At 46.0% G+C, this 14,854-nt stretch overlaps 1 protein-coding gene across 19 annotated transcripts in view; it reads right to left on the bottom strand.

The window, feature by feature from the left end:
* Positions 1–661: 661 nt before the first annotated feature.
* LOC128330354 (germ cell-specific gene 1-like protein) overlaps positions 662–14,854 on the bottom strand; it is a 50,197-nt gene continuing 36,004 nt past the window's right edge. For 18 of the 19 annotated variants that reach the window (XM_053263090.1, XM_053263087.1, XM_053263079.1 and 15 more), the window contains 5 exons: positions 9,570–14,734; positions 5,923–5,970; positions 4,268–4,420; positions 2,739–2,850; positions 662–1,879 (listed from right to left, as the gene is read on the bottom strand). In XM_053263090.1, coding sequence (XP_053119065.1) covers positions 1,531–1,879; positions 2,739–2,850; positions 4,268–4,420; positions 5,923–5,970; positions 9,570–9,879 — 972 coding nt within the window. In that variant the 5' untranslated portion in view covers positions 9,880–14,734 and the 3' untranslated portion in view covers positions 662–1,530. The remainder of the gene's footprint in view (positions 1,880–2,738; positions 2,851–4,267; positions 4,421–5,922; positions 5,971–9,569; positions 14,735–14,854) is intronic. The other variant, XM_053263075.1, reaches the window with a different exon arrangement.

A 14,854-nucleotide genomic window follows, 5' to 3' on the forward strand; every position in this document is an offset into this window, starting at 1 on the left:
AAAGGGGTCAGGACCTCAGATAGCTCTGAGAAGGACCCCCCAAAAGAGTCCACAGCTGCTTGGCACAGACTGCCAGTTTTTATGGTCACTGCTCAGGTAGAGTGGATTGGCCCCACCTCTTCCCTGGGGAAGGCTCTTTTGTTTAAAGGGGCCCTGTCCAATTTCCTAGGTGCTGGGGGAACTTCTATCCGGGCTGGCAGGCCCTTGAGAGACTCTTCCAAGTCAAGGCCAAGTCATTGAGTTGTGTTGGAGTGCTGGCTTTTGTTCTCCTGCTGTGAGGAGAGGTCTTGGTGATGTGGGGTTGCCCAGGGTCTGGATTATAGGGTCTTCTTACCCCGTCTCATCCACTAAACTGGCCACCTCGTCCCCCAGTTTGGGGAGGCTTGGTAAAGACAAGCCCTTCAGAAATCCTGGCTCTGTCTCCACTTTCTCTCCTAAGCAATTAGATCCTAAGAAATCCTGGACTGAATTCAATTACAGTTGTCAGTCCCCCCATGGTAAATTAGGAATCTACCATCTGCTTTGGAGTTTAGGCTCCTAGCCTTCCTGTCCACCTTTAGCTCTAGTGGGCCTACAAAACTATAACCAGCTTTTCCTGCCTGTTCAATTACTCTCCCCCACTCCCCTCTCTGCCTTATGCAATGAAGCAGACTGACACTGATTAATTCTTTAATTTCTTTAATCAACCAGAAATTAACAACTCTTGATCTCCTGGTTCCCCACAGATGGGGAAATTATACAAAGCAAAGCAGAACAGATAAATCAGACAGCTGCAGAGGGGATTTGAAGAAGGGAGGAGTGCAAACTGTGAGTGGGAGGCACTGCTGATGGGGCCAGAGCTAAGGGGGCAGAAGTAACTCCCCAAGCCCTGAAAAGGAAAGGAAACAGATAGGGTTGGATGCTTCGATTGCAGCCACACTAGAGCCCTTTAGTGTTGCTGTGGCTGCAATGGACAATGTCACTGCTATGGAAAAACAGGGGAAGGTTATAGCGATGATACTACTCAAACAACCATATATTGTATGCACGACTTGCAAAAAGACACTGGGGCTCACTCACAGGACAGTGGAAAGGGAAATATTGCTAGGATACTTCCACAACAGACAGAAAGCTGAATTTTAACACATGTAACTCTGAGATGTAGGGGCACATGGCCTGCTTGCTGCTTCCTTAGCAAACTCTCTCTCTCTCTCTCTCTCTCTCTCTCTCTCTCACTCACACACACACACACACACAGAGACACACAGACACACACACATGATGTTGTTTGGGGACGGTGGCCCAGATCCATAGATCCAAACTCACCCTTTTATCCAGCCCCAGATCTGCTGAGTTATCAAAGTGTGGTCAAAGAAACATGTTATCTGTGGGTTATGAAATGGCTTTATACTGCCTGAACAGACGAGAAGCGGAGTGTATTTGTGGGGGCAGATGGTGGGGTGGGGTGGATGGAGGAGCAAAGGGAAAGGACAGGAGAGGGATGCAGGGAGGGAGGGAGGTTGGTCTCCTTCCCCACCAAGCATCCTTTCTCTAGCATGGTTCTCCGTCATCCTCATCACCAAAAACCCCACTATGCCCCCCTGCAAGCCCAGCGTAACCCCCTGCATAGGCCTTGCGTCCACTGCCAGGGGCTCTGGGGCCCAGTGGGCCAGGGGAGAAATCTAGAGAGTCACTAACACTGAAGATGTATTTATCCCACAGGAAACGTTCCAGGTCAGGCGCCAGAGCAGGGGAACCAGGGCCTCCACCGCTCACCGCTGACTCTGTGTGCTTCTCAAAAATTCTCCGACGGTACTTGAACTCCAGGATGGTCTTGGTGTAGGTGTTGAGGGTCAGCACTGAGGCTGACATGCAGAGTGTGAAAGAAAGCCAGGCCATGCTGTGAAAGAGAAAACCAGATAAGGGATACAAAGGCAGAGGTGTGTGGGACTCAAGTTCATCCTCCTGTGGCCACATCATTCTTTCATCATGACCAGTACCACCTCCCTTCCTTCTATTTCTCCAGCCACCAGCTAACGCACTTTTCCATTCATTTGTGAACGGACAGGAAGGGTCAGGAATGGACAGGGTCAGTGAAGCCCAAATTGCAAATGATAATATATAGTTTTCAATGCACTCAGTGTTTTTGAAACCTTTCTCTTCTTCATCTTCACAAAATCCTTCATCCTCACAAAAATGGTCACTATTATGCCTTTTTAACAGTTAAGGATGCTGAGGCTGAAAAAATAGTGACTTGTCCCAAAGGCCAGAGCGGAAACAAATTTGCAAGGCTGGGGAGTTCTCAAGCAAATCCTTCTAATTTGTATTTGCTTGCAAAGAGTCAAATCTGATGGATTTAGGGATTTTAGAAAATAAACAATGCATAAATGTATAGAATTTCTCACATCTTTCCAACGATGACTTTAAAATCAAAAGGACATAAACATTCATTTTCCAACCGTACTCCTCAAAGACAAATGTTTAAAATGACATTTGAGGGGAGGAATTTAAATTAAGGAATTAAGATTTGAATAACTGAATTGTTTTCTATGCACAGTCCCTCCCTTATCAACAACTCTTCTCTTATAATTCCCTCATCCATCTTTTCATACCTTTCCTTCGTTCAATCTCTTCCTCCCTCCTTTCCATCTCTCTTCCCCAATCCCTCTTTCCTTGTAGCCCACAGAGCCAGGATACGAGATGGCAAACCCTAAGTAAGACCCACATTCCACTCATCCCCAAGACTCCCACTTACTCACCCAAATGACCACCCATAATACCATGTCTGAGGCCTCCAGTCTTTTGGTCCCAGGTTCACGGCCACCTGAAAGACGGTCATGTACATCATATGTGCTACCATGCCCAGGAGCCCTGTTGGGAAAGTGGAATAACAAAGATACCTGTTTAGCAGACCCAGCTATACTGCTCCTCCTATATCTGGGTCCTTCCATCAAAACCACAATCAGACCATCGATTGGGACCTGAGCTTTGGCAGGATCAGGAACAAAACCTCTGTGGTCCAAAGCACCCAACGTGCTTTGAACTCACAGAATTGGGAGATCTAGATTCAAGAGCATCAACTGTATTTCAAAAAATCTTGCATACTCGGCCAGGGCACAGTATGGCTGGGACCAGGTGGGCAAGCAGACTACAGACCAGTTTATACATTAACCAGAATAAGTAGTACAGGTCTTCCTGGGTATACCACTCCAGGCTGCATGCTTCTTCCTCTTAAACAAAAAAAAGTGGTGTGCATATATAATGAGTCACCTTACAGTAGGTGGCACAGCGGGAAAATGCTTGACTAACAAGCAGAAGGTTGCCAGTTCAAATCCCCGCTGGTATGTTTCCCAGACCATGGGAAAGACCTATATCAGGCAGCAGCCTCACCTACCTAGCCTTCTCCCTGACATGCTGTTTGTCTATGTATAGGGAGTTTTGCCCCAGAGGGAGCATTCAGACTTGTGATCCAATCTGCACCTCCCCCTCATAATCTGAAATTGTACATTCTTGAGCCCTATTTGGACATCATGTACCGTGTGAATAGTACTGTGTGAATAGGATTTAGGATTTTATTTATTTATTTATTTATTTATTTTTACATTTCTATCCCGCTCTTTCTCCAAGGAGCCCAGAGCAGTGTACTACATACTTGAGTTTCTCCTCGCAACAACCCTGTGAAGTAGGTTAGGCTGAGAGAGAAGTGACTGGCCCAGAGTCACCCAGCAAGTATCAAGGCTGAATGGGGATTTGAACTCGGGTCTCCCCGGCCCTAGTCCAGCACTCTAACCACTATACCACGCTGAGCTCAGGCGCCACAGAAGATAAAAGAGAAAGGGGAAAAGGCACCAATTTAAGAATTAAGAGAAAATCCATTAAAAGTGCACTTGAAACAGTTTATCAAAGTCCAACAACATCCAACTAAAAATGCTGAGCCTTAGTAAACTGTTTCAAGTGCACCTTCTGAGGAGTTCTCCTTCTCTTTGTTCCTACCTGGACCAGTTATTTTTTCCTACTCAAAATCTGCTCCCTAGTTGCTTTTCATTTGAAAACAAACAAGCAAACCAGAGGCCATCACTACAATCATTTGCATGAGATGTGCAGTATGAAACTGGAATGGCTGGACAATGAGATCAAAGAAGGTGTGAAGGTTGTGGATGGGGTGGGTGGGTGCATTTATTATTGTTAAATAATTGACCAAACAGATTGGTAGTATCATGCCCATTCAGAGATGCCCACAATAGCTGTTGGGCAGGGTGGAAGGGTGAAGCCGCATACTTTGAGATACCTGAGAGGACGGTGATCACGGCAGCAAAAGCGTTGATCTTGAGTCCGTCAATGAAGTTGGCATAGTAGACGGCATCCAAACACATCAACAAGAATCCCACAGTCAACAGGATGATATAGAGGAATTCTGAGGCAACGGAGAGCCACAGCACTCCTGAAAAAAGAATGGTGAGTTGTGAGCGGGAGGGGGAAAGAGATGGTGAGCCACTGACACACCAGCTATTGCCCCATCAAATACACACACACACACACACACACACACACACACACACCAGGGAGCTGCAGATCTGTAAAGGGAGGGGTGTGTGGGTGTGTGTGTGGTTGTTTTTAACATTAAAAATTCAAGCCTTTGGGAGCATCAGATCAACTCGTAAAACTAAATCATTAGCCATCAGCCTCACTGTTCTAATCTGTAAAATGGGTGTGACTATGACCTGTTTTATAGGGCACATCTATACCACAAATTTTAGCTGGGTTGGAATCATTTTATCTCCACACTCAGCTCTGGGAACGCTGGTTGTTCAAAAGGTGGGGAGATCTCTAACAGAATTCTCAGCATCCTCACCAAACTACAATTTCTTTCTGAGAGGAGCCATGGCAGCTAAAATGGTATGAAACCAATGTAAACTTGGCTGCTAACTTGGCAAAGAGGCACCTTTTAACGTGGTGATTCTCTTTATTTAGCAGGGGGAGAGTAACTGGCCCTCTCCACCCCCAGCACAGTACTTCCAGTGACTGTTGCTGGTGTCTATCTTATGTTTCTTTTTAGATAGTGAGCCTTTGGGGACAGGGAGCCATTTTATTTATCTTATTTATTTGTTGTTTCTCTGTGTAAACCACCCTGAGCCATTTTTGGAAGGGCGGTATAGAAATCAAATAAATAAATAACTAAATAAATAAATTTGTTGCTGAATAAACCAATAGTTAATCTACATAAGATTTCCTTTTGTGTGTGTGTGAGAGAAGCAGCTATAAAATGCAACCCCCTTAAAAGAGAGAGGTTAAATACAGATTATATCTGTATTTATCCAAAAGGAAGAAGACTTTGAATTTACAATTGCTGGTCAATGACCGAATAAACTTATATCTATCTTTACGATGACCCCCACTCCCCGATTTCTAACATCAAAGAACTTGGGAGGGGGACTAGTCTTGGATTCAGGTAAATACAGTATACAGGAAAATAACCTTTTGTGTATGGCAAAGGCAGCACATTTCTATTGAGTGGGGAGCTTTCACTCTATGTGGGTTAACCCAAGCATTCACAAACTTGGATCTCCAGATGTTGCTTGACTACAATTTCCATCATCCTCTGGCCCTAAAGGTCATTGAGGCTGGGGATGATGGGACTTGTAGTCCAACAGCATTTGGGGACCTAAGCCGTAAACCCCTGGGTTAACCCTGTCTGTTTGTGGAGCAGCCACAGCTCAATGACGGTGCAAATGGTTTGCACCCACAAGATCCCAGTTTCGGCCCCAACATCAGTTAAAAATGGACTGTCGGGACAACCTTGGAGCTGCTGCCCGTTGGAGAAGATAATACTGGGCTAGATGGACCAATAGTCTGATTCCATCTAGGACGGCTCTATGTACTCAATAATTTCCCATCTGTTTAGCACAGAAGCAAGTAGGCCTGTTTTGCCCTTCTGAATCTCACCTTTTTCCGACTCCGGAGGCAGCTCAATGAAACTCCGACACTTCTCCTCTGGCAAGGTTGGAACAATGGAAAAATGCAACATGGGTTTAGCCAAAGCTGGTGCTGAATTTGGCAATGACTTAATTCCAACATTTGTCAAGATTCCCCTCCCCTCTCCCGACTAGTGAAGGAGACTGTCCCATTGCTACCACTTGAAAGGCAGTTGTCTCTGGGGTGACAGGTAACTTTGGCTTAATTTGAGCCAGAATGCACCCCCAGGATCTGTGAGATGAGTAGGCCCAGCCCGGTCACATATGGGATGACATATTTTTAAGGGGTGGCCAACCATGAGGGCCTAGGAGAAAGTGGACAAGAGAAACGGTTTCAGAGCATGAGCCCAGAACCTTTTGCAAAGGAAGCTCGTGGCTGTTTTTGTCCTTTGTCCCCTGTAATCGCACATTGTCGGTTGAAAGAGACTTTAAAGCAAGGTCAGCTTCTCCTGATCTCTTATGGGGAGGACACCGTTTATGAACAGCTACACTGGCCCCAGGCTGTTTAAAAGTTTAAGCTCTCTAAGGTAAAGGGTGCAGTTGAGTCAGTGTCGACTCCTGGAGGCTTTACAGACAGGGCTTTTTAATTTGAATCCACTTCAGATTGGAGTGTTCCACTCCACATATTAGTTTTGTTTACCACGGCATCCCTGCGGGCTATCAGGGACGAGTACACACCCGACTCTGCTTTCCCCTGAATCACTGATAAGAATTACTGTGCATTCTTGCTTGGCCCAAATTATGTCCAGGGTAAAAAAAATCCTCTATTTGCAGCAGCTTTTTCCCCCACTGAAAAGCCGAGCTTTCTGGTATTCCCCACCGCTTCTCCTGAGATGTGTGGAGTGGCCATTGGCAGTAATTTGGCTTTTTCCAAAATACAATGAAGAAGGGGAGTTTGACAGCTGTGTTGTCTGCTCTGAGTGATTTGCAATTGTGGGTGCTGGGGGCCGGGAGTGGGGGGAGAGACAGAGTTCAATTCGGGTGCCAGCTATCATTACTTCCCATCTCCCAAGCACCGAGCAAAACGCCATCTGAATCCAACTGAAAGCCAAGTGAGGGGGCTGGAAAGGAGGGGAAACAACCCCTCTCCCTCCTCAGAGGATCTGCTGCCACCGTGGTAGTCTTTGGTAGAATACAGGAGGGGTTTGCCATTGCCTCCTCCCGTGCAGTATGAGATTATGCCTTTCAGCATCTTTCTATATTGCTGCTGCCCGATATAGGTCTTTCCCATCGTCTGGGAAACATACCAGCGGGTATTTGAACCAGCAACACCTGGCTTGCTAGTCAAGTCATTTCCCCACTGCGCCATTAGGTAGCTGCTTAAACTCTCTACTCAGTCTCAAAATATATGACTTGTCACATGTTAGTGTAGTTAGTGCTGGGAAGCAATCCTGAACTGTATAGATGCCAAAGTGGAAGCTGCCATATACTGAGTCAGAGTCAGACCATTGGTCCTTCCAGCTCAGTGTTGTCTACACAGACTGGCAGTGGCTTCTCCAAGGTTACAGGCAGGAATCTTGCACGGAGCGTGAGACGTGCTCCTTGCAGAGTTTGCAGTCTTCAGAATTCTGTAATTCATTACTGGCCTTCAGGAGAGTCCCTCAAAACCTATCTGCTTGGCCTGGCCTTCCAGGGTTTTTAAACTGTTGTAAATGTTTTTAATCTGCTGTAACCTGGTTTTCCAGGGTTTTTAAACTGTGATGAAGGTTTTAATTGTTAATTGTTTTGTGGTGTTTTATAGTCTCTGCTTTTAACTGTTAATTGATTTTAATTGTTTTGTTTCAATGTAAACCACTCTGAGCCATTTTTGGAAGGGTGGTATAGTAATCAAACAAACAAACAAATAATAAGGTGGCATAATAATCAAATAAATAAATAAATAAATAAATAAATAAATAAATAAATAAATAAATAAATAATAAGGTTGCTCCAAGAGCAGTGGCAGGGGGCATCTTGACACCCTGCCCGCACCCCCATAATCTGTTGCCTGAAGTGACTGCATCGTCACCTTGTCTCAAGAAAGGGCCACCTCTGAGTTGGGGATTCTGGGAACAATCATGCCACAGGAATAAAAAGGTAATCAGGCCACCTATGTTTCCTTGTTTCCTTTTTCATGCATCCATCCCTCTGCTCTGCTCTCACCATCCCACACAAACTCCTTTACTCTTGGATCCCCCCCCGCAATTTACTAATTCCATCCTATTATCTGTGCATTCTCTCTCTCCCTCCCTGCAGTCTGTTATCCAGAAAGGACCCTAACATTAGGTGGAGTAGGTAGGCAGCCTCGGGCCATATTTCTGGGTGCTTTTAAGAGTGCCAAACATGCGCAGTGGGGAAATGACTTGACTAGCAAGCCAGAGGTTGCCGGTTCGAATCCCCGCTGGTATGTTTCCCAGACTATGGGAAACACCTATACCAGGCAGCAGCAATATAGGAAGGTGCTGAAAGGCATCATCTCATACTGGGCGGGAGATGGCAACGGTAAACCCCTCCTGTATTCTACCAAAGACAACCACAGGGCTTTGTGGTTGTCAGGAGTCAACACTGACTCCATGGCACACTTTGCCTTTAAACAGGGCAGGGTAAGGTTGGCTCTCCTTTTTTCCTTCACATCTCTTCTCAATCTGGCTTTTTAAAGCAAAACAAAAAACAAAACCCGGATTACCTCAGGGCCAGTTTACACAATATAGCCACCATGTGTGAGTTGCTTGGAAATGGCTCCACATGGGTGCTTGCTACTATCATGCGATAAGGGGTGCGCTGTGAGCAGCACACTTTTCTCTCAGCAAATATAGGAAAAGAAAGGATTGCAGTGGTGTGGAGAAAAATGCTGTATACACTTGGCAACAAGCTCACAAACAGCACACCACGATCAACAGACTCTGGAACACTAACTAACAGCTAGTTAGGCTGGCTTATGTCAAGACCTGCAAGAGGCTGAGACAGACATTTTACTTCAGAAACATGGAAGAGGGAGAAACAGTTGTTATCCAGTAACTTCTAAATAGCAGTTGAAGAATCAAATAGTAAACAGACATTGCCTTATCACAGACATTGCCTTCCCCCAGCCCATTAAAGCAAGGCTTCTAAACTCTGTACTTAAGTAAGCGTCCCTTTTTAAAATAGCCTGAACAGGTCCTCTTAACTGCTTTGAAATGCTCATGTCTGTCCCATGAAGCTCCTCTCCAGCATTTTAAAAGGCCTAGGGCAGGGGTTCTCAAACTGGGGACACAGGAAGCTGCCATATACTGAGTCAGACCATGGGTCTATCTAGCTCAGTATTGTCTACACAGACTGGCAGCGGCTTCTCCAAGGTTGCAGGCAGGAATCTCTCCCAGCCCTATCTTGGAGATGCCAGGGAGGGAACGTGGAACCTTCTGCTCTCCCCAGAGCAGCCCCGTCCCCTACGGGAAGATCTTACAGTGTTCAAACATCAAGTCTCCCATTCATATGCACCCAGGGCAGACCCTGCTTAGTTAAGGGGACAAGTCATGCTGGCTACCACAAGACCAGCTCTCCTCTCCACAACAGGCCATAAGCCTTCTGGCCTGGGACCCAGCATTCAAAATAATAATAGCCACAAAAGCCACTGCTTTATCGTGGACACCAGTTCCATACCTCCATGATGCTCCTCACAGGAGAGCCAGAAGCCTGTGTGGAAATATCGAAAAGCGTACTTGTCTTCGCCCGTCTCCCAGATGTATTGGACCACATGGGGATCCATGGTCACATTCCCGCCCATAGTCTCATTGCTGTTGATGGGCACGCAGTTCCCCTTCTTGACAGCGGAGAGACAAGGGGGCTTCACCACCTTGTGGGTCCCCTCGCACCAGTAGCTGGTGCAGAATGCTGACACCGAAAAGCAAAGTGCGAGAGAGTTGAGGCCCAAGGAGAGCATTGAGCGGGCCCTTCGGCTCAGTTTAATCATCGTCTCCGTTTTCCAAGATGCAAGGATTTGACACTTTTGCTACTGGAAACCACGCCAAATTGGACCCTAGCGTTCTAATGGATAATGATCAGATTTCTGCTTTTTAGCAGATAGAGAGCTATTCTGAACAAGCTTCCATCTACGAACAAGAACACTGCCTCTCCTTTGATCATGATTTTTCTCCTATGGTCCATCCATCAAATATGTCCACAGTTTCTCTAAAGCAATGCCCACAAGACTGCAATTGTATCAGAAATTCAGTTCAGCCTGGGTTCTGTCTTATTAGGGACTAGTTCCTTGTGAGTGCTGGAGGGTGGGAACCAAGAGTTCTCTACAAAAGAAATTAAGTTTAGGACCAGAGGAAAGGGGATGTTGGGGACCAAGACACTTGAGTTCTCTGAGGAAAGAATGAACGTTCGCTAATTAACACAAAGAAAACCAGCTCTTAAACACTTCCAGTTACAACTGAAGGTTTGCAGGGGTCTTTTAAAACACACCCATACACTCTAATTGTTAATCCCCTCCACTTTCACTGTTCCATTAATAACAGCTTGTTTAAAAAGCAATTATAAGCCATTTCTCCAGATTAAACAATCTTTCTAATTACACACTTAAGTTCTTTAAGATCTGAAAAGAGCGACAAGGGTATTTAGTATTTAAAAGTAGATACTAAAAGTCTTTAAAAATCCCCATTTAACCAATCTTTCTGAGTCTTTGCCACATCTTCTCAGCTAACAAAGCCTCTTCTGAATGAGCAGAGCTCCCCCTAACACCCCTGACATGGTGACATATCCCGCCCCGCAACACATGCACCTGTTGTAATCAGAATGCAACACAAATTGCTCTGAAGGGCATTTGTCAGAAACACAAAAGCTGAAATTGTTTCGAAGAGTGGAACACTTTGCTTTAGGGACATGGCATTCACTTAAGAAATGGGTAGCATTCTTCTGGGTTGCCACAAGCATGAGGTGATTTGGGGTTTGCCGGTTCGGTCCTTGTGCTTGTGCGAAGAGGAAGGGTTCAGAGACCCTTCAAAGGACCAAAATCCTACATAGACAGCCCTGGTCAACTGGGTTTGTTTGTTTGTGGAGCAATGATTTGAGAATGGAGGAAAGGGTGGAGGGCCCAGGCTCCATCCAGCCCTTCCTTTCCAAAGCAACTTGCTGCCACACTCACCTCACACCCTACTTTTGCCTCTAGGCAAAAGGAGCCAGTTGCTGGTACCTTTGTAGGCCAAATTTCCACCAAGGGGCTTTCAATTGCTGGTCCTTAATTTACAGCCATCTAACCACCCTCAAAGCTTGTGGCAGACACAGAGTTCTGGGTCAGAATCTAAAAACCACTCCTCCCTCGATCAAATTTCCTCAGTGTGCATTCAAACAACTTTGCCACTCCTGAAAAAGGTTTTTGACTTGAAAGTGCCCTCCCGTTCTATTAGAAAACGTCTTCAGTGTCAGCTCAGCTGCCCTGAACAGGGTTATGCCTTTGCCCCCTACACCCACAGCTGTGTCCCTTTGGGATCAGACAGCTCAGGGAAAGCTGGTTGTTGTCCTCCTTTAAGAATTATATTCTAATCCACTTTCCCTCTGGCACGAAGGAATCCAATCTCGTCCCTTCTGTCCTGAATCCATCACTGTTTCTCTTTGGGGTGTGTGTGTGTATGTGTGAGAAATCGCCTCCAATTCTCTCCCGCAAGTTTGCAGAATTTAAAACATGACACCACAATGACAAGAAGACAGAAGGATGCAGTTTGCCATGGAGAATTTCTTTCGTGGCTTGAGATCTGTTGTGTCAAACAGCTGCCTAGAGAGGAAGGAGAAAACCCAGAGTTCATATACTGTACAGCTAAAGCATAATAGTGCCAAAAGCTTATTTTTAACAAGTAAAAAAGAGTAGAGAAAAAATTCTTACTGGAGGTATGGTTCTTTGCCGGAGTGATTTGAGTGGTGGTCAACCTCAGAAAAAAACAGCAATTAGTATAGATTGGACAGGGCCTTTTGATCTGTTGACTGAGGAAGAGCTAATTCCAAAAGGAGACCAAAAAGCCATTCATTAACAACAGAAGGTGGCAATGTAGCTTTGATGATTTTGCTGAGTGGCAGATAGCTCAACTTGGTCCAAAATTTGACAAACAGAATATGATGTTCACCCAAGAAATTTTAAAGCTCCTTCTTTCCGTGATGAGTTGCTCAGCCAATTAAAAAGAAAGAAGACTTCTCAAACAGATGTTGTTGTCTTGAATCCTTCTGTTGATCTGACGGATGGAGATCACCAATCCCCCAAACATCCAAACTTGGACAATGGCTGGATAGGTGGTGGGCTGGAGGAGTTCTATCCCCAGCAAAGAACTAGTACTTCCAATGTCACCACCAGATGAGTAGGTGCCAGTCCACAGGTTTCAAAGAAGCAGAAAGACCTTTCCGCAGGGTTGCTGCCAAGGGAAGGGCCACTCCCCAAGAGTTAAACGTGTGCACAGTGGAAGTATCCTCCAATTGCTGCTGCACAGTGAGAGGCTCAGGAGGTTCTCTCAAAGCCGGTTGCGCTGAGTGGAGTGGTGGCATAAGCGGCGTGATAAATGAACAGGCAGAGAAGAGCTTCGGCACCCTCCTGAGCAGCACGGTCCCTGGGGGACAGGAATCAGGCAGGAAAGTGCGGTGGCGGCTGATTAAAAAACCTCTTCATTAGTGCCAAGGGGGTACCAGTGCCAAGTGCTGAGGATTAGCATCTAATAAAGGGGACGGGAAGGGGAGGGGGGAGCATCGCAGAGCAAGCTCTGGGCTTCCCTCTGTGCATTCGGCCAGCTCCCAAGAGAGGATGAGAAATTGGATGCTGAGATGAGGGAGCAGCTGGGGTCAGGAGGAGGCAGAGAGAGCGAGAGATGGATGGGCAGAGAGAAAGGCAAATGGTGTGAGATGTATGGATAGATAAACTGGTGGGATAATGGGACATGGATCGATACCTGGTGGGAGGCATGCATGTCAATGGGCGTATTGATCCATGCCTCATATAGATCATTAATTTAGAAGTGAAAGATTTCCTGGAAACCTACATCTTCAGCGTTTAGGGGTCAAAACAATCTTTGCAGACAGGCACGGGAATAGTACCAAAGTAATGCTGGTACGGAAAAACTCTAAGTTGCAAGTGTTTTGCATGTGTTGCTGCTTTCTTTTCTGGGGTCTCCGTTCCCCCACCCTATAATTTCCCCCCAAAAACAAAAATATTTAGTGCTATGAGGGAAGGGGGAAGGCATGAATATAAGGGACAGTAGATTGGCAGCTAGACATACAAATATGGAAATATACTATTTCTTCATGTCTGCCTGCGACATATTTTTCTCCTTGTATGCTTGTCTCTGTGTTTATATGTATTTTACGACTGTACTTGTTATGCTGTCTGGACCCGTTTCCTTTTGGATGCCCCCCACCGCCGCAATCTGGCCCCCCAAGTTCTCAGTCTTCATCTTTGGGGCGTGTGTCTCTTGGGATTAACAACCAGCTGGCAATAAGGAGATTTTTCTGTGTGTCCCTTTCATTAAAATCAACATATCAGAGAATCAAACCACTCTCACTGAAGCCGGCCTCAGCAAAGTAATTAGAACAGAGAGGATCTAGTTGGATGGGCTGGAAGCCAGGACTCCAGGGTTCTCAAAGAAGTATGTTTGCGTGGCTACCACTGGATTACCATAGGCAAATGCGGGGCTACTGGATTCCCGGTGGGAAAGGAGTGGGGTCGAGTCAGAGGATTAAAAGAGTGAGGAGCAGGATGACCAGATACAATGGAGAAAAGGGCTCATTGCCTTCTATACACAATGTATATAAATATTATCCATTTTCATATTAATGCCTTCTATACACAGTGCCTTCCGTGCCTTCTGTACCTTTATCCATGGTATAGAGCAGGGTTTTTTTAAACATTGGGGCCCCAGATGTTGTTGGACTACAATTCCCAGAATCCCCAGCGACAAAGGCCATGTCTGGAGATTCTGGGAGTTGTAGTCCAACAATATCTGGGGGCCCAAGGTTAAGAAACCCTGGTATAGAGTACTTAAAATACCCAACTCCATCCCCCGGCCCATTAATTATTTTAATTTTCAAAATTATCCTTTTGATAATTAAACTCAATCATACTCAGAATCGTTACATATGGAGGTGGAAGCAGCAGAGAACTAGGTGAGGCTAGGCGCTCCCCGCCCCTGCTCTGTGCAGGTGCCTCCTTTCTGAAGAGATGTCATGGAGGAGGGAGGCGACTGATGTGATTCAGGACTCTGAGCAGTTTATTTGGGGCCCATGCCTCATGGCTCACCCCCTAATGATGCCCCTGCCTTTAACAGACTCCTGCCTGCAACCTCGGAGAAGCTGCTGCCAGTCTGGGTAGACAATACTGAGCTAGATGGACCAAGGGTCTGACTCCGTATAAGGCGGCTTCCTATGTTGTGCATTAGAGATACATTCGGCCGATCCAGTCTGGTACATCACAGTGCAGAGATAAGAAAAGCTGCGTTTACAGAATTGCTCCCCTCTGCACAACAGTTAATGGTGCAGTCAATCACCCTCTGATTAGTCTCCCGTTCTGCCTGAGAGTGAGGGCTCCTTGGTTCTTTGGAGAGGGAGGGGCTGACTTCAAAGGGGCTGGGAGCCAGGATGCCTGGATTCTCAGGCAGCTTAATAGCATCTCATGACCACAGAAAAAGGTCACATTATTAACACCAATGCTTGATGTCATGTTTATTGCAACTTCTGGGTTATCATAATTCTTTTTCTCCGTTCTGGCCTTTCTGGGAACAATCAGCCCTGGGGCCTGAGCAGGAAGGAGGCCATGGTGTGGTCAGCAAGGACAAACCGTTCAGGAGCACGTCCTGCGTGATGGAAAAACAAAAAATTGAATGACCCACATTAGCCACACTGTGGTGTTGCCAGCAGCTGGCTTGGCCCCTCCCTTTAGAAGGCACAGTTAGCAATAGTTAGTAATAAATTGT

This window comes from Hemicordylus capensis, chromosome 6, assembly GCF_027244095.1.
Source record: "Hemicordylus capensis ecotype Gifberg chromosome 6, rHemCap1.1.pri, whole genome shotgun sequence".
Lineage (NCBI taxonomy): Eukaryota > Metazoa > Chordata > Lepidosauria > Squamata > Cordylidae > Hemicordylus > Hemicordylus capensis.